The sequence below is a fragment of the Anopheles funestus genome, chromosome 3RL, assembly GCF_943734845.2.
Source record: "Anopheles funestus chromosome 3RL, idAnoFuneDA-416_04, whole genome shotgun sequence".
NCBI lineage: Eukaryota > Metazoa > Arthropoda > Insecta > Diptera > Culicidae > Anopheles > Anopheles funestus.
The window spans coordinates 67603596-67628286 of record NC_064599.1 but is presented as its reverse complement, the minus strand read 5'-3'; the positions used below and the strand labels follow the sequence as shown (position 1 = coordinate 67628286).

Below are 24691 nucleotides of genomic sequence, written 5' to 3'. Positions count from 1 at the left end.
TTGTATTTTTAGCTACCCATCGGTACAGTGACATCAGTTTCGGGTGAGATTTCCATTAGTCGTAACCGCAACGGATGCGATCCTGGAATGCTATGCCTATGCGGCCGGTTAGCATAAGTGGTTTGTCATGTTTGACGGTTGGACAGGGAGTTGACAGGTCGGGCCGTACACAAATATATTTGCACAATGATTAAGTACATTAATCGATTTGTGGCCTCACTTGAAAATAGAAATATTCAAAAATTAATGTAAGAAAATGGAATATTACCTTAACTATTTTAATACATATTAAAATAAAAATCCAATTATTTGTTTTACGTTCAGGAAGTTGCATTTATTTCTCTTCATGGTGCTAAACATATACATCGATATCGAAAAACTGGGATGATGGTTTGATTTTTTTCGCTTCTCACATAACTAACACCCGTCCGCGGAACCGGGGGAAAAATCCTTCACCTCGACTCGGTACGTCCCGGCCGGATTGCGGCGTGGTTTCTTAACAATGTAAAAAAAAACAAAACTAGTAACAAAGACGGCCAGCGGACGAAAAATACGTTGCTTATTACGCGCGTCTACCTCACCTATAAAATATCGCTCAGGCGGAAAGAATTAATGACTTTCTACACTAACTGTTCTCACTGTCCTAAAGTCGCGATCTCTGTTCCATTATTTTCTTTAATTGGAGAGAGGAAAAACTCGTTTTTTGATTTCCGTTTCATTGAGCACTGTCTGCTGTTTTGTTTTTTTTTGTTTTATTTTTGTTATATTTTTGCACACTCAGGTTTTTTAAACTTATCCTTTTGTTTACCTCTAACATTCCGTCCAGTTAGTGGTGGTAATAGTGGTATTTGGGTTTGCTGTAGCATTAATCGTCGTAAAAGCGAGAAGAGTATATGTATATGAATCCTTCTAGGATAGTAACGTGTTTAGTTTCAATATGTGAATCTTTCTTAACCACTATACACTAACAAAGTAGTGACACAATACCGGGTCGGACAACATCATCTTAATGGGGTAATGGTGTCAGCGCGTCTTGACTTAACTCGCAGTATGTTTCTAACCTAGCGAATGGTGCAATATAAGAACCGATCAGCTACAGCCATGTTTACACTGTTTCCTCAGGAAGATCAACGATTTATGTACACAAGTAAACGACAAAAAAAACATTCTTCGGCTGGCATCCACGAAAGGACGAACAATAGCAGCCAAAACAAAAAGAACTGGAATAAGCTCCAACAGGTATTGCGGCAAACAGCCACCTTAGGGATCAACAGCTGGGTATGAGTATCGATCTACGAACGATAAGATATATAGTTGTACAAACGCTTGTCTATTAATCTCTGTAAATAAAAACCACAAACATTTCTGGATACGTCGAACAGTAACGTACGATGTCCTGTGATAGGATCTTTCAAACTCACTAATTCAATTCCATATACGCAACGATTGACATCCATTTTTCTTTTCTTCTTTTACCGTCTTTAATTAACATACACTTGTATTCTATCACAATTTCGAACCATCTGCAATTAGCCTTGTCCGAACTCCAATTCCCTCAATACGCGCGTTCTACTTTAATCACTAGCGGAAATTGGAACTGTGGTCTTCAACTCTTTTCCTGCGAATCCTCACAAATTCAACGGCATCACATAAACATAATGTCCAAACAAATTCAACAGAATAAGGCGTCCTATGTAATATGCGTGTTTTGTCACAATGACTCAGGTCCTAACGATGTGTACGGTGGTGGTGTTTTATTTTTGTTACGTTGGTTATGCAAAGTGAAGTATGCGAAGCGAAATTGTAATCACTGGACAAGCAGATCCCGCACATTCCGAATATCCGGGCGTCCCTATCCTATACAGCAGAGCTAGGTAATCTGAGCGGCCTCTATCTATTGGCTAGAAGCTTTGGTCCTAAACACACACACACAGTTCTTACATTGCTTGTTTTTACTTTTTTGTTCTAGTTTGCTATGGAACCGTTCCTTCCGTTGGGGTTTTTGGCTCGGTGGGGTGGAGAGGATACACAAGAGACCAGGTAAATGTGTGCAATACCTACAAACCTTTACTTGAATCCTTCCTTCGCTCGCTTTTCCCACTCCGCCCGACGCTGCAGTATGCCCTTGAACTCGTTCATCTCACCATTGCCACCGTCCGTCTCGATGATGGTGGCGTTTGGTGCATTGTTGTTGATCGCACCCCCAACACCGTTCGTACTGTTGAGCTGATTTAACGACGCGATCGTATGGCGGTTGGTGTTGATGGTGTTGTTATTGCTAACGGTGGACTGGTTTTCGCAAGCTTCCGGCCCTGCTGGGGTCGTTGTGGCTGATTTGACAAAATTGTTGTTCACCGGTGATACGGTGACCGTTGCACTGGGCAGAAGCGTTTTGCGCACCTCCACAAAGGAGGTTGCATTGCGTGGTTGTCCACCATTGGTACCATTGGTGAAACGGTTCGGCACACCGAACGGTTTGCTGGTGACGCTTTTCCGTAGGATCGGTTCCCCGGATGTGGGTGGCTGTCCATTCTCATTGGTGCCATTCTTTAGCGCAGTTCCATCCGTACCGGTACATCCATTCTTGAGCGATCCATTTGTGACGGGAGCTTGCAGAGGAGTTACCGATACCGACTGCACAAGGGTGGTAGAGATGAGTTCCGGTTGCTGCAGCTGCTGCTGTTGCTGTTGCTGATGAGATTGCTTTGACTGCTGCAAGCCCACCTTATCTAACTTTTCCTCGCTCGATTGGTTCTCCTTGTCACTGTCGATGCTGGACAGTGGTTTGCCACTATCCGTCACCTTGTAGTCATCGTCCGAGCGCAACTTTAGTGACCGCCGAGCAAACACCTTCATCAACTCCGGTGTGCCATCCTTATCTTTGCCCTCCTTCTCACCTACGACGAACTTCTTGCGTAGTACTACCAGCTCGTCGCCACTGCTCGAGCCACTGTTGTAGTTGGAATTACCATTACCACTTCCAGTGCTGCCACGCTTCTCCAGCAACTCCTCCGAGGTGGATTTTTTCTTCTCGAACTTGATGTCCTCCGAGGAGGATGATATCCGCCGTTCGTACTTGATCTTTTCCTCCGTTACCGAGGTACGGCGCTGCAGGATCACCTTCCGATCGTCGCTCAGGTCTTGTGAGAGATTCATCGAGTTGCGCTTTGTTCCGGCCAGGTCTCCCGTTCCACCGACACTGCCCTGCTTTCGGAAGGCTGGTGGGCTTTTGGGAATACCTGCCTCCAGTACCATACTGGAGCGTACCACCACCGATGGTGGAAGCGGTGGTTTCGACTCGGTGATTTCAATGTTCTCGTTGCTGAACCGTCGCTGCAGCTTTATGGCATCCTCTGGCGGTTGGTACTGCCCAGCACTGGCAGTGGGACTAGCAATGGCGGGGGAAGTTGGCGGAGCTGGTGTGGGCGAAGTTGTCAGCACAATGCTGCTCGTCTTGGCTGGTCGACCCGTACCCTCGACACGATTCAACTGGATCTTCATGAACTCCGGTACGTTCGCACTGACTTGGCCGGAGATATCATCTAACCGTTCATTGCTACTACCCTCATCCGAGCTCTTGATAATGCTGACAAACTGCGACGATACAAGCTTGTCAATGTTTTCCTCAATCTGTGAAATGTTCTGATTCGATTTGTTCAAGATGCTGGTCGGTTCGGGTGGTGTCAAGGTGTTTGTCGTCAGTACAATACTCTTCGGCTGATGATCCACATACTCTTCGCGCGGGTTCAACAGATTGTTATCGTTTATCTCAAACTTCTGCAACGAAGCACTCGACGTGAGTAGTCGGGAATCTGCATCATCATCAGCATTGCTGATGTAGTCCTTAAACACCCGCTGCTTCCCAGTGTTCATATTCTCCGTCATGCTGAAGAATTTGTGCTCGGTTTCGAGGAAATTGTTGCTGAAGTTACCCACCGATAGCGATGCGCTCAGGTTTGGTAAACTCGGCACCTGATGACCACCCGCCTGCAGCTGGTTCGACACACTGTCCGTGTACGTGCGGAAGCTTTTCGACTTCTCAACCGATTTCGCTCGTTTGCTGGGACTTTCCTTGCTTGTTTCGGTGGCTGGTTGCGTTGAGATAGAAATTTTCGCCAGTTTCTGCTGATACGAACTCAACCCGTACACCTTCGGGCTTTTGAGCCGTTCCCCGTGACTAACGTACTTACGGCCATCACTTTCTTCGTCGTCACCTTCGCCACCGTCCACACTGCGCTCGGAGAACTTGCGTGTCTTGGAAACAAGATACTCCTCGCTCTTGTGCAACGGCACCTTTCCTTCACCAATTGTAAGCGAATGGCCACTGCCGGACGATGCGACAGACTGTCGATTAACTTCCACGTTTGAAGAGTATCGTTGTGTGTGCTGTTGCTGCTGCTCCCTAGCATTCGCTTCACGCTCTTCAGCTGAGAAGATGTCCTTCGGAAAGACACGTTGTCGTGCCGCTGGACCGGATTTGATTTTTTTGTATCCACTCAGCTCACCCAGTTCCGGCTCACCGACTACCAGCGACAGTTTCATTATCTGCTCCGTAGGCATGCAGTCGGTGATGGCTGGATCACCCGAGCTAATGTATACACTGCTCGTGTTATCTTCCTTCCGAGGAGAAGCGGTTACCGACGGTGGCTCCTCCTTACCCGATTCGTGCTTCTTCTTCTTGAAGCTGTAGTTCAGAATACGCTTGAAGAATCCATCGTCTTCCTTTCGCGAGGTGACGGTTCCCGTTCCCTCCACCGTAAGGTGATGCTCGGACGTACGCTCAAACTCGTGGCTCTTGGAAATGTTCCTGTTGACGTATATTGAGGAACTCGTTGGTGCGTCACCGACCGATAGTTTCGATGTGCTGATTTCTTTGGAGGGCGATCTTGGCATCGGGTGTGATGATAGCGGTGTTGATGTGCTGGGTGGCATAATTCCGTACGGCAGCGAATGGGCCTTCTCGCTTGCTTCTTTTGCTGGTGAAAAGTTGGAAGCAATATTTGTGGAGGATAGTTTCAACGATTCCTCGTTCACTTCAGGCGTCGCTGGCAACAGGGTTGACTATAACGGTAGGAAAGCAGTAAAACGGAACAGTTAATGTTGTTATCAGTTAACACAACCCAGCATGACATACCTCTCTTGGGCGAGTTCGAGCTCTGGTCGGGCCCTTTTTCTTTGGTCGTACGGCAAGCTTATGTTTTGCAGCGGAATGGCTCAGTTTCGATGAATCACCTAATGAGAAATTGATAATGTAAGCGCTAGATCTCTTACTTCCGTTCCGTTGCAATGCTTACCACTTTCATCCATATTGTCCGATCGATTCATACTGATCGAACCGGAGGTGGACGAATCTAGATGCAACAGGTTGTGTCCGCTTGCGTTCGATGCGGATCGATCATCATCCATGTCCGAGCTCGTCATGCTCAGAATGCTAAGCGATCCTTCACTTTTGTTCATACCGCGATCTTTGCGCTGCGGTGTGATGGGACTCATAGGCAGTCCGAGATCTTCGTCCGACACTTCTCCCTGTCGATCTTTCCTTCGCTTGCGCAACACGTCTGCTAGTTCGTTCTGTAATGAAACGTACAGAGGTGCATTGAATATCTCGCGTTGTCGAATGCCGAGACACTAGCTAATATTTACCTTTAGCGTAATCGATAGACTGCTAGCTGTGCCGGCAGATTCGGAGAAAACACTATCGTGTGATTGTGAAAGTCCATCACGGCTGATGTCACTGCAAATGGAAACAGCAAGAATTGATTACTAACTGAGATTAGAGGAACTGCGGCAAGTACATTTAATCTACTCAAGCGCAAAACACGACATCCAACTGTATGAACTAGCTGTTGACATCCATCTTCACTAGGAAACACTACATCGAAAACTCACTTTATTACACCACTTATCAGTGTCCGATACCGTAGTGCTACGGTTGGTGCTCTATCGATTTGGATCATAATTTCGTTCGATTGCCGATACAAATAAATCTCCTCGTAGTTTTGATTGTTTTGCGATAAGAACTGCTAGCGGAACCGTCAAATGGTGCTATCAACTAAATGTCTCTATAGACTAAAACACACTAGCTTAGCCGAGGCGCAACATTCGGGAATGGAGTCCTCTTGAACATCAATTGCCATTCAACTGAGCGACCGATAAGATATAGATATGCCACCCCGGCATGATAGCGTACAGGGTACGTCAGCGCATTTTTTGGATCACCTTGAGTCCCTTATTCCGAGGGTAAACCCCACCATTCTTATCGCAGGAAGGAATCCACCCACTGAACTTACCTATCCACCAGTCGACCTTCGCTTAGACTGCGCTGGTAATCGGACATCTCCTTGTCTAGATCATCGGAGTTCCGTAGCCGGTAGGTTTCGCGCTTGAAATACGCACCCGTCCCGGCCTGGGAAGTGCCCGGTGCCGTACTGGAGACGGACTCGTTGCGAATAGTGATCGGGACGCCGAAACCGGTCCGCGGCAGCGTTGCATCGGTCGTCGAACAGCCGGGCGTGGCAAAGTGTATGTGGGTGGGCCCTTTCGCACCGAGCTGGCCCGGAGCACGGTCGGCTGACGATACGGTACGGCGACGAAAGATCCGGCGTAGGTTACGTAGCGGATGGAACCGTTTCCGTTTGGTAGTATCGCTGGCGTTGGTTGGTGCTGGAGTGGAGAAAGAAACGCAAAAACAAATCAAACACAATCAGTTGATGGACTGGAAGACTAGAACAGGGATACAGGGTTAGGTAGAGTAAACATAGCGCAACCAAGTGTGAGATAAGACTCGTCATTTCTATAAGTACTTCGGCTGTTGCCTTTTAAGGCAATTGTTTCGCTCTTCGATTCGGTCGCGATTGGTTGGCGTTAACCGTTCGCTAAATTCAATACATCATTTATCGATGTCGACTGCTTGCGACCTCTCAACGCCACGGGCACGTGTGTTACAACGCAAAGCATTGTAAATGTGCGGCTCGTGTGAGATTTCGCTTTTGCTGTTCAACATGAGTCTGTGGCGTAGATAATGCATCTTCTCCCTATTGTTCCCTTATCATCGCGATGCATTAATATCTGACAACTGTTGGTTGCGTTCTTGGAGATAATTTAATCTTTACAAACGGCTTCTCTATCGCTAATACCATTTTATCTCTATGGTGGCGAGAGTATTGGACGTTTGTACTGCAAAGGTTACAAAGGTCCAATTACATGCAACCATGCCGACCCAACACATTGCTGTGGATTCGTGAGTGTGTGTACATAGCAAATGACGCCAAGCAGCTTGTGAGACTTTGCTGATATTTACTGACAATGTTTGCTGCGGCTTCCGTCGACTAACACACTATGTAGCCATGACTAAATATGAATTTAATCGCTCATAATGTTTGTTAAGAAAGTATATACGCTTCGTACTACATTATTGGTGCAAGCAGAGTTTTATGTATAAAAATAAATTAAATCGTCTAGGTAAATATTATTTCTTTGTAGTGACTCAAAGTGATATTGTTGTCAGCACAAGAAGACGACACTCTACTGCTAGACATAAACATTCCGAGGTAGTAAAGACATGAGTAATTACTTTAATGGTACCCCTTACGCAATGCTATAAATATTTATCCGTAAATACAAAACATACTCTCGCGGTAAAAATAAACCCCTTTCATTGGTAGGGCTCTTCTGCAAAAGCTATTCCATCAACAATATTGCCGTACATCTCGCACGCTAATGTGTTGGTGTTTGGTTTGGTAGCAGCCCGTTCAAACAATCGCATCATCAGCACGTTCCTTCCATCGGGCAACGGTTGTAATATGGTTGTTCTACTACACCGCAATAACCTCTACACAAAAAGCCCTCACACTACCTTTCACGATTGGTGACATCAGCTGTCAAACCGTGCATGTCATCGGTGGTGATCGCGGGCGGTAAACTTGAGACACACCGCACCGATGGAATCGAAACCGGATACTGCAATAATAAACATTCCTATTACTACTGACCACCGTCAGGTGTAGGTGTCAAAACTATGGTCAATATAAATCAACCCCCCACTCTTTGGATCGGTGGGTCATAATGCACACGAAACAAGGCGCATTAAGTCGCTTTGTCGGCGTTACAGTGATCTACTCGGTGGCCGTCACACGTCAGTGGATCGGCTTAGACGTACTGACACTTCCTCCAGTTCGGGAGTACCACGCGGCAAATTGATCGTCAAGTGAGAAGTTCATTCATATTTCACATTTTACGATGGAAGGTGATGGAGGAGACCGGCCAACTTTGTAACGCCTTACTGTAAGACCTTACTGAAGTATGGAGCTATCTCTTTTTCCAATCAAAAAATGAAAAAACGGCTCATTATTGTGTCGTACATCTGGGTAAGTACTTCTCTAAAGCTATCTCTATGCACACATCGTTGAAGTAGAGGATGTAAAAAAAAAACTTTGTAATTATGCAAAGGCAACCCACTGTGAGCTGTGCTCACCGCCTGTACCACGGTAATGTCGTTACCATTACTGTAAGCTTTTCGATTTAATGTACGAATCTTCAAAAGCCACACAAAACCATCATGGCGAAACTACCCCTCAAACTTGGAACTTGAAGTTCCCCTCCTGGAGCTACCAACAAAAGACTGAGCGAGAAAGAGCTACAGCAAACGAAAAGGTTATGATGGCGGAAGTTAATTATTTACATTATTGTGATTAAGATTATTACCTTCGCTGAAGCAATGACCGATAACTCTACCCGGCCGAGCGTCTTTTATGTATGGCTTTTTATATGAGTGTTTCCTTTTTTTTACCTTTTACAACTACTGTAGTACTTGTGTGATATGCTGCTGCCTCCCAAAAAGGCAGCACGAGCCAACCAGATGGATAATGATGCTTGATTCGGGAAAAACAAAATTAATTCACCATTTGTTGCCCTGCCCTGCCGGTGAAATTATGCCTTCGTACAAAATTGTCCAATTTTCCAACGACGTGCGTTTTGTTTTCTCTGTTTTTTTGGTTGTTTTTTTTTCTTGCCTTCTCTCAACAAAAAAATATTACCCATTATCCAGTGCCTAGCCGCAGATTCAAATGATTTCGGTTTTTATAAGAGAGGGTGCATAAAAAAACGATCACTTTGTGCCCTAGACCGGTAAATAAAATTGAAGCAAAATTCATCATAAAAGGATTCACTCGCGTACTCGCGGTTTTTGATTGCAGCCGCACGATTAAGCAGGAATCGCTTTTGCGAAACGGTTTCGCAATCGGGGCGAAATTATATAAAAGCACAATTAACGTATTTAAGAAAGGTAAACTTATCATAGATCACATTTTGGCGGAATGCAAGTGTTATATGAACTTTGTTTTTTTTGGCGAGCTTATCATTATTATCTTATAGTCGATCAAAAACATCTATTCATGAGATGTCATCTTTTGTTAAAAAAAGAGCACAAAATGTTGGAGACAAAATGTTGATATTAAATTTTTGATATAATAAAATACAACGGTCACGGATGACAGTTGACACCTTTCAGCGGTTGGCTTTTTGTAAGTTAAAAAAAAATACACTCATATGAAATCACAGCTTCGACCGCTTCACAATCACACATATTGTTGATAAACGTTTGCTCAGGTGTGCGGAAATGTTTTATTCAAAAATTGTCATTTGCCAATTTCGTAAAATACTTTTATCGCTTTACTTTCTCTGAAAAACAAAATCGTAAATGTCAGCTTTTTCAAATGATTAAAAAATGTTGCAGCATGAAAATGCATTTGATACCTATCACAAAAAAAATATTGCATTTTATGGATGACAGTTAATACCCTTCAAAAAGAAAAAAGCCAAACCTCCATAACGTCATGCGTTGATACTTAAGCTCGCGAATTGCGTCAACAATCAGAAGAATGAAACTCAGATTAGATGTCGTTATCTGATCCAGGATCAACCATCACGTGCACGTGCCAATCGTGAAGGGCACGAGGCCACCAGTCAGTGGGAGCAAATGGTCCCTCCTTCCACCATTCATTTCGTGGTCAATTCATCTTCGCCCATGCCCTTGTCACATGGCGCCTCTTTCATTGACCATGAGGCCCGAGAGTTATAAATTCGAAAGTATTACCTTCCAACTTACGCAGGGCTTTAAAGGTTTCTTTTGTTTTAACGTTTGCCGAGTGCTTACAAGTGCAATCGACACCTGGAAGGATGTGGGTTGGTGTGTATTTTCATTTTAATCGTTATTGGTTTGAAGTCTGAATATGGTGAGAAGGTAACTTTCATGTTTTTGAAGATTGAATTGTTTTGAAATTGAATGGTAAATTTCTTTAAATAATTAAAAACAATAAGAATAACAAAAGAGTAAATGTTTGGCTACTAATGTCACCTGTCAAATATGGCATGCAGCTGTCAAAAAATACCAAGCTCTGGAAAAGCTCTTAAAAGCTTCAATTTTGATTTTAGCGCGACCATTTTAAAACTGTCGCCATTATTAAATTATTTAACTTTGAATAAACATTTTCTTCCCTCCAGCGTGTTATTTTAATCTTATCACTCAAGGGAAAAAAAAACAAAGCCCTTCAATTTAAAAGTACTTAATTTTCCAATCAAAATTTCTCAAACGCACTCATCCGTCAATTCATCAATCAACCGAATTTCGGTAGTACCACCGTTGAAATCCATTCGACCTTGACTTGCTGTTACACATCGCGATCACCATTATCGCCATACCAAAAAAAACCGGCCGCCGAAAAAGCAGTGAGAATGTTGATACAAAAAATAACAAATAATGCACAAAAGGCGCCATTATCAACACGCCGCCACAGGAAAGTGGGCTATTGATTTTTTTAAACTTTTTTTTCCATTTAGTTCCATCCTGCTTCTACTACCATATGGCAAAGAAAAAAACATAGAAGATAGGGAAAAGGAAACGGTGTAACAAAACCAAACGTCCCGGTACCGAGATCGACCAGACCGAAACAGACAGGTGATCGTGTTCCGATCGTTGGATGTGCACTTCACATTGTTTATGTGTTTATATGTTGCTTCTTTACACTGATGGGAATGATGTGTGCTCTGCTTTTGCCCGGAAAAAAAGAAGATAAATCAACCCGCAGAGGCTGTTCCACGCCCAAACGAAAAATTCAAAGAAAATGAAGCAAAAGTTCATCTTCATAAAGCAAAAATTAATAATAAAAAAAGCTCCAATTTGGTACGGTGTATGTGTGTGCGAAAAGTTGTGCAAATACAGCAACAACTACACCACGGAGAGGAAATTAAACGAGACGCAAGAAGGAAACCTTAACCTTACAAATCTTTGAGAGGAAGCAGCAGTAGTTCACCGTCCGGGGCATTCGGGGTACGCTACCGTACACTCTTATTTGAAATTATCTTTTCCACCACCGCCTCTGGGCAGATGCCTGGAAAAAGGGGGATTAACCATCTCTTAACTATTTCACCCAAATCTGCTTGCATCCAAATGTCTGTGTGTTTTTTTTTGGTTGTGTTCCTTCTTTTTGTTCGCGGTTAAATATGCGGGAAAAAAGCGAGCAGTAGAAGTAGGTGCATTAATCATTTTGCTAAATCGTTCCGGGGCGGTTTTTCTCGCTGCCTACTTCCAGTTAAGCTTTTTTTTTGGTCTCCCCCGTGTATTCCTCCCCTTTACCATTCGGGGAGGAATTTGGGTGCAAATAAGGGGTGAAGGTGGCTTAAAGGTGTGCTATTTTTTTAGGCTATCGTTATCTGTTTGCTTTGTAACTATTTTTCGAGTACGATTGGAGCACCTTTCCTTCGCGCGGGTTGCTTGCAGCATCCCCCAGCATCATCGAGAAAAGAAAAACCTTGTGCCGAAAACATAAAGATTTGATACATTTTTCGTTTCTATTTTTACTGTTCTCCTCCTTTGTGTTTAACTACCCTCTTGTGTTCGCTTTCCAGATTGAGGAATGATAATAGCGAGGCAGGCGACTTTCTTATCAGCTTCTTTATGTCTGTTTGTCTACTGCGCGAGCAGCAGCACTAAGTAGCCCTCGACGACCTCTCGGCGTATCATAATCTACACAATTTTAATTTAATTTCCTTCCAAAGCTTAAGCTTACGGGACACAGCTGTGGGTAATTAGCGTCGGGTGTAATGTTCCCGCCAGCCACCCACCACCCTATTCGAACACACGCACACAAATTCACTCACACACACACGCACACACTGTAGGCCCTTTGCAAATCAGATTCTGCTCACTCGCACTTTTCTTTCCGCATACCGTCGTCGAACGTTCCGCAACGTGAGAAAGGAAGGCACCGATCGACCGACAGACGGCAGACGGGTTTGAAGCATTTTGGGAACTTTTCACATCATTATCATTAAATGATGGCCGGATGGCACACTTTCCCACACCCCGCTTTAGTACAACGCAAGCCTAGGAGTCAGGGAAGTTTTGTTCATTTTCTTCGCACATTTCACGCTGCTTTGTATGGAAGGGTGTTTTCTTCTATTCCGGGGGCATTTTTTTTGTTACACACTGGAAAAAAAGGAATGACGGAATTTATTTCCCTAAAGGAAAGGTCACAAACACTCACGGCTTCCTAACAAAAGGTAGTTCTGTTGAAATGAAGGAAAAACTCATTTTTGTACTAAAAGTTTAACCGCTAATGAACGCTATAAATGCTATAAATGAACACGTTGATGAACAGTACTAAGTACTTCTAAAAGCAACTGCTTTTTGCCATAAAAATTGCATTCATTTTTTTAACTCATTTGTGCAAAGGTAAATCAATATTTGATAGAACTTCCATGCGTTTTAACATCAAGGACACATTCAAAATAGAAACTTCGCGCACACACACACACGCACACTTCGGTTTCGAGCTTATTTTTTTCTACCTTTCCCTATATGTCTCACACTCTATTTGAGGGCTTGGGAAAATCACCTTGACACGAAACCACCCGCGTTACCCACAGACACCAAAACACACTGACGTTGAAGAAAACCCCAGTGCTGGAAAAGGGAAGTTGTTATGCTCTTCAGCGATGGGGAAAAAACACGCGACCAGCTTTAAAACCGCATAAAGCTAATAAGAAAAGCCACACACTAACCACGAATTGAATTCCGTCAACCAAAACTAATCGGGAAAATTTCCTTCGTAACAAAACACTAACCCATCTATCACTACAATTTGACAGCTGTCAAATAAGGAATGAGATGTACTATCGCAGTCTTGTGGAGATTTCTTTACACTAAAAACCAAGCTTTCGCATCACTTTAATAATGGTAGATAAAAAAAGACAACAATCACACACCTTTTAACAAACCATATATACCGATACCGAACGATCGATAGATACCTTCACTAGGACACACCGTGGATGGAGCTTTCGAGGTTAGATTTACCCTTGATCGCGATCACGATCACTTTTTTTGGAGCACAAAAAACCCACGCGCCTTACACGGCGGGTGAACGGGCAGCAACACACGTCCGCTGTAAGCAACCGGTCGTACACCAATGAATCGGTTGTCTGCGAACGGCCAAACACGCGCACCGCGAACCGTAACACGGAGATACACAGTGACGCGCACCGTGAAACCTTCGCCGCGAGTTCACTCCATTCCCAAAGCCGCTACCAGTGTGGTTGTGCTGCTTTGGGTAAAGATCGGCCCGGCCACGCGCACATTCCACCACTATCGTACGCCGTGTACCGTCGAAGTTCGTAGGTGGAAGTTCGTTAGTGGCTTTTTTTGCGTTTCGTGAGCTTCCCATACACATCACGAGGCACCCACACCGCGTGTGAGATCATCTTCGCCTTTAAAGGCGGCATGTATGCTTAGTATTTACAAGTGCGCACAGGGTGGCTTTTAGTTGTTGCCGTTTGTTTTCCCCGTTTTTTGCTTTATTACGAGCACTTTCGGATGCAAATCGCTAATGCAAACAAATTGATTTGCGCAAGCTCATGCACGCATATCAAGGTTCGTATCTAAAAAAAAAGCGTTCTTGATATTTGTTGCCGAACTGGTTTTATTTTTTGTTGGAGTAGTTATGAATCGTTGAACGGGTGGTTTGTTCGCATATTATGGAGTTCAGAAGGATTAATCCAAAATTACTCATGCATTAACGTTAAGGTGCAGGTGACATATTTCTACTAATGGAAAGTATTGATTCATTTATAGTACATTTATAACAGTTTATTCATGTATAGTGTTCATTGCTAGTTCATTTGCTATAACTAAAATCAAAGTAATTTATAGCACAAATTAAGTTTTCAATGTTGTCAAATATCACTATAAAGCTAAGCTATAATTTGCTATAATTCAAAATAGTGTCTAATACTAAGTATTTTATAAAACAATCATTCTTACTCGATTCTGATATTTTCAACAAATATAATTTTGTTGTTTTTTTATTGTACTAAATTCAATAGAAAATAGTAGTGAAAGCTGAAGCTTTAAGTAGAACATATTTATTATGCTTTGTTATTTACTACGTTTTTAGTACAACTAGTTTTGCGCTAAATTATACTAATTAAAACAATTATAGGAAAAATAAAAAAACCACATACATGAAAAATTCTAAATTGAACAACCTCGTCAGTATAAAGTCTTTTTGCATATTTCAGTTGTTCCGTTCAGCAAGTCAAAACATAGCATTAACCTTCGCTTCGGAAGCTTAAAATACGCATGTCAATTTCTACAACCCTATCAACACATCCAAATACACTTTCACCCTCATCATAGAAATAAAAGCCACACACAAATAAACAAATGTACGTTCGAAAGTGCATCCTCGCGTACGTCAATTGCGTTTGCGAATTAAAACCCAATCTATTGCCAATTGCACACGCTAGTACGTTCAATTGGAAACGAGAGCCTTCACCTCAATTGACCTTTTCCGGAGCGAAATGCGAGATTGGTAAAAATGCATTGCACACACATCTTTGGTGTGCATTTCTTCTTTCGCATCACAAATTTTTGACGTCCATCACAAACAAACAAAAAAATGCTACATAGTCGATTTGTGGAAAATTCGAAGCCGAAAATTGGACAACCGTACCGCAGCTTGGCATGCAAAAAAATGAAGGCTTTCACGGGCCTTTGTTTGGGTGCGATAGGGTTTGATTGGGTGCTGCCTGTTTGATAGGATCTCACAATAAGGTTGATAACAAAGTTAGAAAACGAAAGAGGGCAAATATGGCTGCCTGTACAATGAGCTTTAGACGAAGGTGAACTGTTTAGACGTCAAAACAAATTTAATCAAAAGAAAGAAAAAAGCTGCAGCTACGTTTTCAATAGTTACATCGGTGCGAAGAAGAAAGCTAGACACATATGGCCCATTAAGATCAAAATAATTGCACCTCATTTAAGGAGGCCATCTTAAGGCACCCCGGAACGTGATCGTATGGCGAAGAGGATTTTTCACACATAATAAAAACTCTTATTTTTCATCATCTCTTCCTGGACAACCTTCTCTCATTGCGCGCCAAGATGTGTGAGCCGCTTCTCACTTTTCTTTTTGGACGGACGTTCACAGCGAAGTTGTGATTCTTGGCTATCGTTTGGGAGGGAGGTTTCTTCAAAATTGAAGCGCAGGGAAAGCGTTGACCGTGTGGGTTACTGGCTGGGAAAGTCTTATCATACGCACGCACACGCATCGCAGGTTCGTTTCCGTGTTCGGCTGAGGCGCTTACGGTGCGCGATTATGCTCTTTGTACTGACGTAACAACCGTTGAGATCAAATGCGTGCATGACATGAGTGATCATTATGTTGTGATTGTATGCATCCCGCCCGAAACCGGATGTTGCCGTGTTGGAAGAGCTATAAACCTCTTGGTTTTCTACCATGTTCGACTGACCAACTGTCAACTGAGACTGCGAACTTGTCAAGCGACTTAACCATCTTGGTTAGCACCTTTTGCCCCACATTTGCTAAATAGCTCTTGAATGATTTACGTTTAAAGTCCAATGTTTTTTGTTTGTTTCCTTTTCCTTATCTATCCCTGAGAGTATTCAATAAAAGAAGGAAGCTTTGGTCTAGTTTTATATTTTTGTTTTGTGTTTTGGTTTCCTGCTTTTCACCCATCGCTTAATTTTTTTTCGTGTTGCCGGTTTTGTGATTTAACACATCTCGTTCTTTCGCTGTGCTTGAAATTCCTTTCGACCGGAGACTTGAACGACTCCCAAAACACGAACTCGTCCCGAAGCTATACATAACCTAACCCAGATGTAAAAAGGCAAAAGAAACGAACAAAAAACAACATCAAAAACATTGCTCAGTTTTAAAACTATCGTAAAGCTTCTTCGTAAACGTAGCAGAACCGTTAGACGAATTGCGTCGGTTTTTTGTGCGGCAGGCGCGCGTCAGTGCTCAAAATCGGCCGTTTAACATCGATGCGTACTCCACCATCACACGTTGTGTACTCCTTCTTCCCCCCAAGAAAAGGCGTCTTTTTGTGGCTCATTTTGGTAGGCTGTGTTTTACCATCCCTATGCTCCTGCCCCATCCAGCACTTTGAAAATCTGCTTAGGTCGTTCGAGTTTTACCTAGGACGGAGCTTTTTTTTTGTTTAGGATTTGTTCAATTGAAAACTGCTCCACTTGGTACGTACGCTTGTGTGCACGCGCTGATTAATTTAACTGCACGTTTTTTTTGACTTCTTCTTACTGCACCCCCCCAAAACACCCCTATTTTGTTTTTGTTTAGTGCGCTTTGGCTCTTTGTATGCTTCATGTTCGGGGCGCCATAAAGGTGTACTTAAAGGTTACTGTAAAGTTGCCGTTTTCGATCGAAACGCGCGTTGCAGCACGGCTCCGGCACTGTTTACGTATGACGAAAGCAACACATCCATGTAAAACCAGTGTGCGAAATAGAAGACAAACCAACGTTAGTACGGCTTCGTGCAATGGGATGTTTTGAAGGCCGTAAGGACATGATAGAGCAAATTTGATAAATCGCTTGTGAAGTTGGAACGCGAAGCAAGTGTGGCCGGCCGGTGCACTTAAAAACCCAGAGGTGTTGAAAATATGTTACGGTTGAGTGACGCAAATATGTGATTTGTAACGCAGCACAGTTAGGATTAGTGAAAAACTCAATTTATGGGATTGCATTGGAATGTTGACCACAACTAACTCTGATTCATGATCACTAATTTTTAGTAATTTTAAGTTTTTTTTGTGTACGATAATAATAAAATAAACGCATTGAAAATGGTTTTCATTAAAGGCGGTCCAGTGGATTATCTAATAGCCATAATCTAACAGGATCGGCACAAATTCCCATCCGGATCGTTCCCCCGCATCAAGGACTATCCGGTTCTATTCCAAAAATAAGTGCTATAAATAGCAGTTATTATTTATAATATAATAAATAAGTAAATAAATAAATACTACCCTTAACTGTCTCTCATTTAATCAATTTCATTAGGAAAACCTCAATGTTACGCTACCAGTTGTTCAACATCTATCAACCAATGCTCGAAAACATCACAAATTCGAGCAGCAGCTTATACCCCGCAAGGTATGCATTCCGCAATACACCACTGCAAATGCAGCTTTACTTTCCAAAAGCATCAAAACGTGATGCATTGCACACGCTGGGACAAGCTTTTCAACCGATAAGATATTTTTTTGTACATTTTAATTTTTCTACATTAAATTCATACTAATGAATGATTGTTTATAAATCTTAAATTCCTTACAAAATGAAAATGAATTTAAAAAATAAATACATAAATTAATTAGGCAGTTTAATATCATGATAAACCTTTAAGCATAAAAAAGGGTTTACTAAACCATCAAATAAACAACTTTGCACATAATTATTAGAATAAATTTTGGTGAGAATATACTAACAAAAAAAAAATCTCTTTTTTATTTTCTATATTAAAAATATATAACCATAAATAAAACTTACCCGCTGTTTCCGGTGTTGTGATCGTGATCGGTATGTCTTGCACTTGGGCGGGAACGTTATCCAATGGTGGCGAGTTTTCGCGCACACACGACATCAAACCCGCTGACATCTGCGAAAGAAAGTTGGCGAATATGAGTCGCTAAAAATATTCTCTGAAAAGTGGCGACTTTTGGCCTTCAACGGAACAAAAGTAAGAAACAAATGTGTGCTGTCTGGTGGAATCATGCATAATAAAGCGGCAAGTTAAAGGAAGTGCAACGCCATGCAGTCGGGCTGATTGATAAGGTCAACTTAGAACAAGAATCCGTTTAGGGTGATGCATCGACCGCAGTCTGATTTGCAACGCAAGGGTTCTTAACCGAGCAGTGGGTAAAACAATTCCAAGTCAGCCACATCCAGGACGCAATGCACTGTTGATTGATATGAGTGAATGCTTCTGGGAGCTGTGGTGGTCACATTATTGTCACGAGCAGCAACGCACGCGAAAGGAAACCTAGAAGCGGAAAAAAAACCTTGCGTTGCATTGAAGCGCGTATCATGACGGCACGGGGATGTAATGCGCAGTGTCACTAAAACGGAACAAGGAAATGCAAACTGTGATAGCGCTTGTGCGTGTGTGAGATGTATTCCTTTGTTTGTTGTACACATAAGCCAATCATATCTGACAGCATTAGCGAAGCAAAACAAAAAACGAAACGTAAAACATACAGATAAGTAATGGCATAATGGACTATGAGCTGATAAAATAGCTTGTAAAGATATTTAACCAGCTGCTGGTATTTAGTCCCATAATAAGTAAAATTATTTTTAATAAGTTATTCCCCAAAAGTTTGGTTGGGAAGAAAAAAAAACGGAAATATAAACATGAAAGTCATAAACCAACATTAAGAAGCCAATAGTAAAGCGTTTACAATAAATTAGAAAAAATGTTTGAAACAAATTTAAGTAACAAAATTTAGAGAATATAAAACAGTTTTAACAAAACAATCCAATTTGACTAAAACGTTTGATTGTTAAAGTACTCACGCATCGAGTTTAGAACACAGAAGCATGTAAAGAGAGTGTTAGAGAAAGAGAAATAGAAAATACACAACACACAATATTCAGGTTTTCTCGATCATACGCGCCAGAAAAGGTGCGAAAAGTGGGGGGAAAAAAGGTGGGAAGGAAAGAAAATGTTAACAAAACAAACATGTGAAAATTGGGAAAATTGTGATTAAATGTTTGTTCTCTGTTTGCAACCATTTTGTCCAGACTCTTTGTATTTGGTTGATTGTTTACGTTCCTCTTAAGTACACAATTTTGCTGATGGCGCTGAATGTTACCTATAAAGAAAAAAGAAAACAAAACAATATTAATCAATATGCAATCTTGAAATGTTTGTATTAATAAATGTAAAACACGTGATAAGCTTGTACCAGTTTTATCTAATAGTTTCGCGATCGGGTTTTTGATATGAAAAATGAGATAATACATGCAATCCCGTGCAGCGACAGCGTGCGGAAACAATGGAGATCAGGTGAGAAAGCAGCACAATTGACAGTGAAATGAGCCACCAATCAGACCAAGGTGGTAGATCAGTAGGTAACGATGGTTTTCCGCTCCAGTTTGCACCTTCCTCCACCATAACATCGAGTGGGTGGAGAGTGGAAACCAAAAAGGGGTGCTTAACGCATATCTTTTTTTTTGCACTAAACTCACTTCCACTAGCAACACACGATGCGTTTTGATGGCTGTGGAGTAGATCATCTTTTTTTTGTGTGTGTGCCGCTAAAAGAGTGAAACCGACACCATTTGCCAGCTCGTTGGACTGTTTTCCAAGGCTAACAAGGCTGGTGGCATGGTGTGGAATCAGGCGAGAGGATGGTAGTGAGAAAGGGTGGCCAAATGCTCGCATCAGTTTTCATTTCCAAGCGCGATTCGCGTGTACCGATCGTGATGTGCCAATCTGGTGTGATGATTTAAATTAATCCGATTGTTAACTGAGCCTTAACAACGCTATCGCCATTACATTTAATTGTTAGAAAATGGCAATGCCCGATCGATTTGATGCGCGGATGCCGATTGCAGTGATGATTCGATAAAAAAAAGCATTATCGAAATGCAGCGTTGAGCAGAAACATGTTTGGAAGTATAAAACAGCAATGGTATTGTAAGTGGAGGAAGGAGCAATGGGTACATTAAAATTCATAACATATTTAAAAGACCTTCGAAACAATGCAAAATGTATGTTATTATTATGTGCTGTTGAATGCGGTTCGGTGTAATTTGCAAAACAAAATTAAATTAAAAGAGCACATGTTTGAGTGTGTAATTATAAATAGCAATTTTATTTGAAATTTACTTGTGGAGCGTCGATTATCCGTGCTCATCGACTGTCAATCCTAGCCGAATACGTGAATAACACGGATAATAGGCTCATTTAATTTTATTTATAAGTATTCGTATATAACGTTTTTTAAGTACACGTTGTGTCATTTTAAAAGAAATCTGTAGATTTTCCTCGCATTTGAGCGATTTTTTCATTTATAATTGAGGCCTTTATTAATCGCCGGAATCAATTTTATAGTTAATATGACAAATCGCTTTTGGAACTGTTATTTTCTAGCTGTACGGAAAATTGAATACCCCGTTAAATGTCATCCGGATAATCGGTTTTTCACTATTCTTGTTCATATCATTCATTCCTTGAAAATCGATTAACTGGCATGTGTATTTAATTATCTGATAATCGAAATTTTGCAACTAAGTTTTATTGAGTGATAGAATGAGTGTGTTTGTTTTTTCCAAGAAAATACTCGGGTTTATTGAACTTTTATATTATTAACTCATTGCTTGAAACTTTTAATTCGTATTTTTAAAGGATTTTTTTAAATTTTTGCTTGAATTTAAGCATTCTTTATTTTTCCTTATTGAAGCTTTTATTGACTTCTGTCATTTGCTTTTGAAATTACTATGCCAATATCATCCTTAGATCTGTCATTTATGAATAGCACGGATAATCCGATTGCCAGTTAAAAAACACACGGATAAATGGCGGAAGTAAGCGCTTTGCTTAAAAGTAAGCAATCGTAGTGTAAATTGAACAGGAATGTCTACTTTCTTTAACTGAAATGATATCTATTAACACAACAAAAATATCAAAAAATATTCCTGGAATACCAGCTTCGTTCGATTGCTTTCAGCAAAAGAAAACAATTCCGTTACTCTATCCTTAGCCCGATTAGCAGCGCCCATTTACGCCGATGCGGAATTAGCTGCAAATCAATTTGCGAAAGACAACTATTACATCTCCACGATGGCTGACCTTTCACCAATATGGCGCCAGCTGTTAGCTGGAGCCTCGCGTAATAGGAATTGAAGTCCTCGCCCAACGCTCGGTACTATTTCTACTCCAGGCTTGCTTACCGGTTATGCGCTCTATTGCACTATCCCCCTTTGCAGGCAAGCAATAGGAAATATTACCAAGCCGCCATTTCGCTTTGGCCATGCACTACTTAGTGCAAGGGTAATTTATCATTCCACGCGAAGCGAAGAAGCAACGGGGGATCGAAGGAAGGGAAGAGTAGCGCACAACCGAGTACCAAGACTGTGGTGGTTCGAGAAATCTTTCCAATACCGTACAGCGCCGGGTTTCATTCGAGTAATGAAATTAACCTTTACATCCACGATGCCGATAGAAGCAAAACACACACCTTCGATCGCTCGATCTCGACGAATCTCCAACCACCTGGCGTAGGGTAGGTTGCGGTAATGCAACTACTCCATTTCGCGGATCCCATCTACAAGGGCTGCTCGGGCACCGGTAGTGTATTGTGTAATGCACATCACTGACGGTCCCGCCGCACCAATGCAGTTTTCTCTTTCGTTTAACCTTTTTTTTGTCTCTTTATTTTCGCGTTCAAAAATAGATAAACAAACCTTTCTGCACCCTGGGTGGAACATCGAAATGGTTGGTGGATGGAGTTCCATACTGCTACAGGCGCCATTTGACGCTCTCGGTAAGGAGACAAAACACCATTTACTGTCTCGTGCGAAGGTGTGGGAACGAACGGGAATGATATTTCAAATAAGGAAGCACCATTTTATTGATCTTTCGTGCTTTTGTTGAATGTTGAATAATAACGCTTGTTTCTGATGTTTGGGAAGGAACGTGTTTTCTTTTCTCTGTTGTTTGTTATTTCCAATCGGATAAACACTGTTTTTTAACATCTTTTCTTTACACATGTTTATTATTGATTAGTTTTCAAAAATTTATAAATTATTTTAGGCCATTGTTAGCATGTCTTATAAAAATAACTAAAATTGTGAAGTAGAAAGATAACACTAAAAATAAAACAAGAAAGGAAGCAGACAACTATAAAACTATATTACTAATATAGGAATTTATCTTGTATTACACAAGAGGAACAAAATTTGAAGAAAAAACAAACAAACTAAACTAAACTAAAGAAAAACTTACCCATAACATAAGAGAAGAAAGTAGGATAGAGTTACCAAAGACATAAATCAACCATGTATCTTTATAATACTTCACAATAAACACTAATAAGCACAGTCAACGTGATAATAAATCATTAAACTAAAAAAAAGGGTTTTCTCTATCGCCATTTTAAAAAAAAAACCTTTCGTCGAACAAACGGTTATTTTTATCGCTCACAAATATTAAAATCGAAAGTGCACTGGAAACTAGTTTCCATCCCCACTCACGCCCATCGAAACAGGAAGATGTAATAAAAACATGCTAATCCCGTTCCAATATTTTTGCCCCGTTCCTTTGGGCTACACCAGGTTGCGGACGGATGATGAACGGGTCTCCCGTTATCTTGTGCACCATGCAGAGCAGATTTAAGCAAAAAAAACCGCTCCAGGGAAATATGCACCGAGGTACGTGTACCCAACATACGGAAGAACGGTGATTCGGGAGATGTAAATGCAATATCCAAAGTAACCTGCCAGTGAGCATAGATAGTTGTTACGCAAAAGTACTGCAAAGACCCACCTCTAAACATGTCCCACGAGACGGGAAGTTGCAAAAAAAAAATGTGAAAATCGCGTAGCGATGAGGACTTTAGTGCTATTACCCGAAGTCACCAACGACGGTTGGAGCGAATTGCACCGTACACCGCTTGTGAGGTGTGTTATACCCTGGCCAGATGATTCACAATTCTTTACTTCTACGATCAGGTTGTAGAAGCGAGTGAGCTCCTCAAGTTTGGAGAGTGCCGTTTCACCTTATTTATTGCTGACGCCCCGCAGACATGTGTGGCCGGGTGTGGATGGAAGGGTACGACACAGGGAGGAGAACAGCTTGATCTAACCGGGAAGCCGAACAAACTACCCTTGGGGGAGGGATTGACGTTTGGCTTAGCGCAGTAAATGCTAAACTACCGTCAACTGTACGCGATGTGGAGTTGGGCCTAATAACATGTCAACTTCGCGAAGTGGTTTCATAAACCACTTCATATAAATCATATAATCCATAAATCATATAATCATATAAACCATAAACCACTTCATATAAATCATATAAAAATCATTTAAAGTACGAATGAACACTCCTTCTCTATGGAGCAAGAAGCATTCACAAATTATCTTCTCAACAAGGAAATCTCGAACTCGCTCCATTACTCACCCCCTTTTTCAAACCCTTAAATTCCAAACGAAACATAAACACTTAACATGCTCACAATCCACAGCTGTTTAATTAAAGACAACGAGCCCGTTAACGATCAAAAACCGTCCGATTCCTAAATTGAAATTTGACCACCACCGTGTAGATTGCTCTCCCGGTTTTCGCGGGGTCTCTAGTGTAAAACCCATTCGAAAAGTGAACTGATTGCGATCCGTTTGTTTAGCTGATTGCACTCAACCGTGCGCTGTGTGCGATTATGAATTCCATCGCCCTCGACCAGGGCCCATTAGTAACCGGGCGAACGTTTTGTCGTTACGCCGAATGTGTGCCAAATGATGAACGAATGGGAGAGTTTTGATTTCAATTTTCATTTGAGCACAAAATGCACGAAATCGAAATCGGTTGTGCAGCAGCTTGCACCGTTGTTAGATGGATGGAATTCGTAGCGATGTCGATGAATTTTACACCCTCTCACAGACTCTTAAAGATCGTGCAATGTTGTGTGAACGTGTGCGAAATCTCCACACGCAAAGAGGCACCGCGTTTTGATGCAACGTTTGATGGGTGCAACCTCACATTACTAGCCTCACTGAGTGGGAGTTTAAAGAGGAAAAACAAAAGCTATGGGGCAAATTATTTTACAAAACGTTAAGAAATATTGATTGGGACACATGGTGGTTTTACCAATCAAAACGTATGCTAATTAATAAATGCTTTTGAATCATTATGTTTGCAAATGAGTTTAAGATAAAACAGGGTTGTCAAGTTTGTTTCGTTTAAACTTTGTTAAAACATTGAAGATTGCAAAATGAAACAAAGTGATCTAAATAAATAAAATCATCACTCAGAAAAAAATGTAAATAAAAGTCGCACAAAAAATATTAATTCCTTTAGAGATAGAGAGAGAAAGAAAATCCCTAACTATTATGCAGCAGCGTAATTTATATAAAATCGCTAACTCATTCACTTCCCTTAAAAGGCTTCAAGCTAACCCGCTTTCCGCTAGTTGCAAAATGATGTCATACAGCATTTATTTATTTTTGTTATTCCTCTTCCTACCAACCAAATGACCCACAAAACTGATCTGTAAGCGACATCCAAATTACACTCACTTTAGTGACCACTCCAAAGAAGCAGCATAAAAAACCAAGTCCAGGACGAACCGGTTCTCAAAGTAGAAATAAAAACATTC

At 41.6% G+C, this 24691-nt stretch overlaps 1 protein-coding gene across 6 annotated transcripts in view; it reads right to left on the bottom strand.

Moving 5' to 3' along the window:
• Positions 1 to 305: 305 nt before the first annotated feature.
• Positions 306 to 24691, bottom strand: part of LOC125770758 (serine-rich adhesin for platelets) — a 58244-nt gene continuing 33858 nt past the window's right edge. For 4 of the 6 annotated variants that reach the window (XM_049440711.1, XM_049440713.1, XM_049440714.1 and 1 more), the window contains 6 exons: positions 17865 to 17973; positions 6291 to 6663; positions 5644 to 5734; positions 5295 to 5571; positions 5135 to 5232; positions 306 to 5061 (listed from right to left, as the gene is read on the bottom strand). In XM_049440711.1, the coding sequence (XP_049296668.1) occupies positions 2068 to 5061; positions 5135 to 5232; positions 5295 to 5571; positions 5644 to 5734; positions 6291 to 6663; positions 17865 to 17973 (3942 nt within the window). In that variant the 3' untranslated portion in view covers positions 306 to 2067. Of the gene's footprint in view, positions 5062 to 5134; positions 5233 to 5294; positions 5572 to 5643; positions 5735 to 5889; positions 6258 to 6290; positions 6664 to 17864; positions 17974 to 24691 lie in introns of those variants that run through there. The other 2 variants (XM_049440716.1, XM_049440717.1) reach the window with 2 other exon arrangements.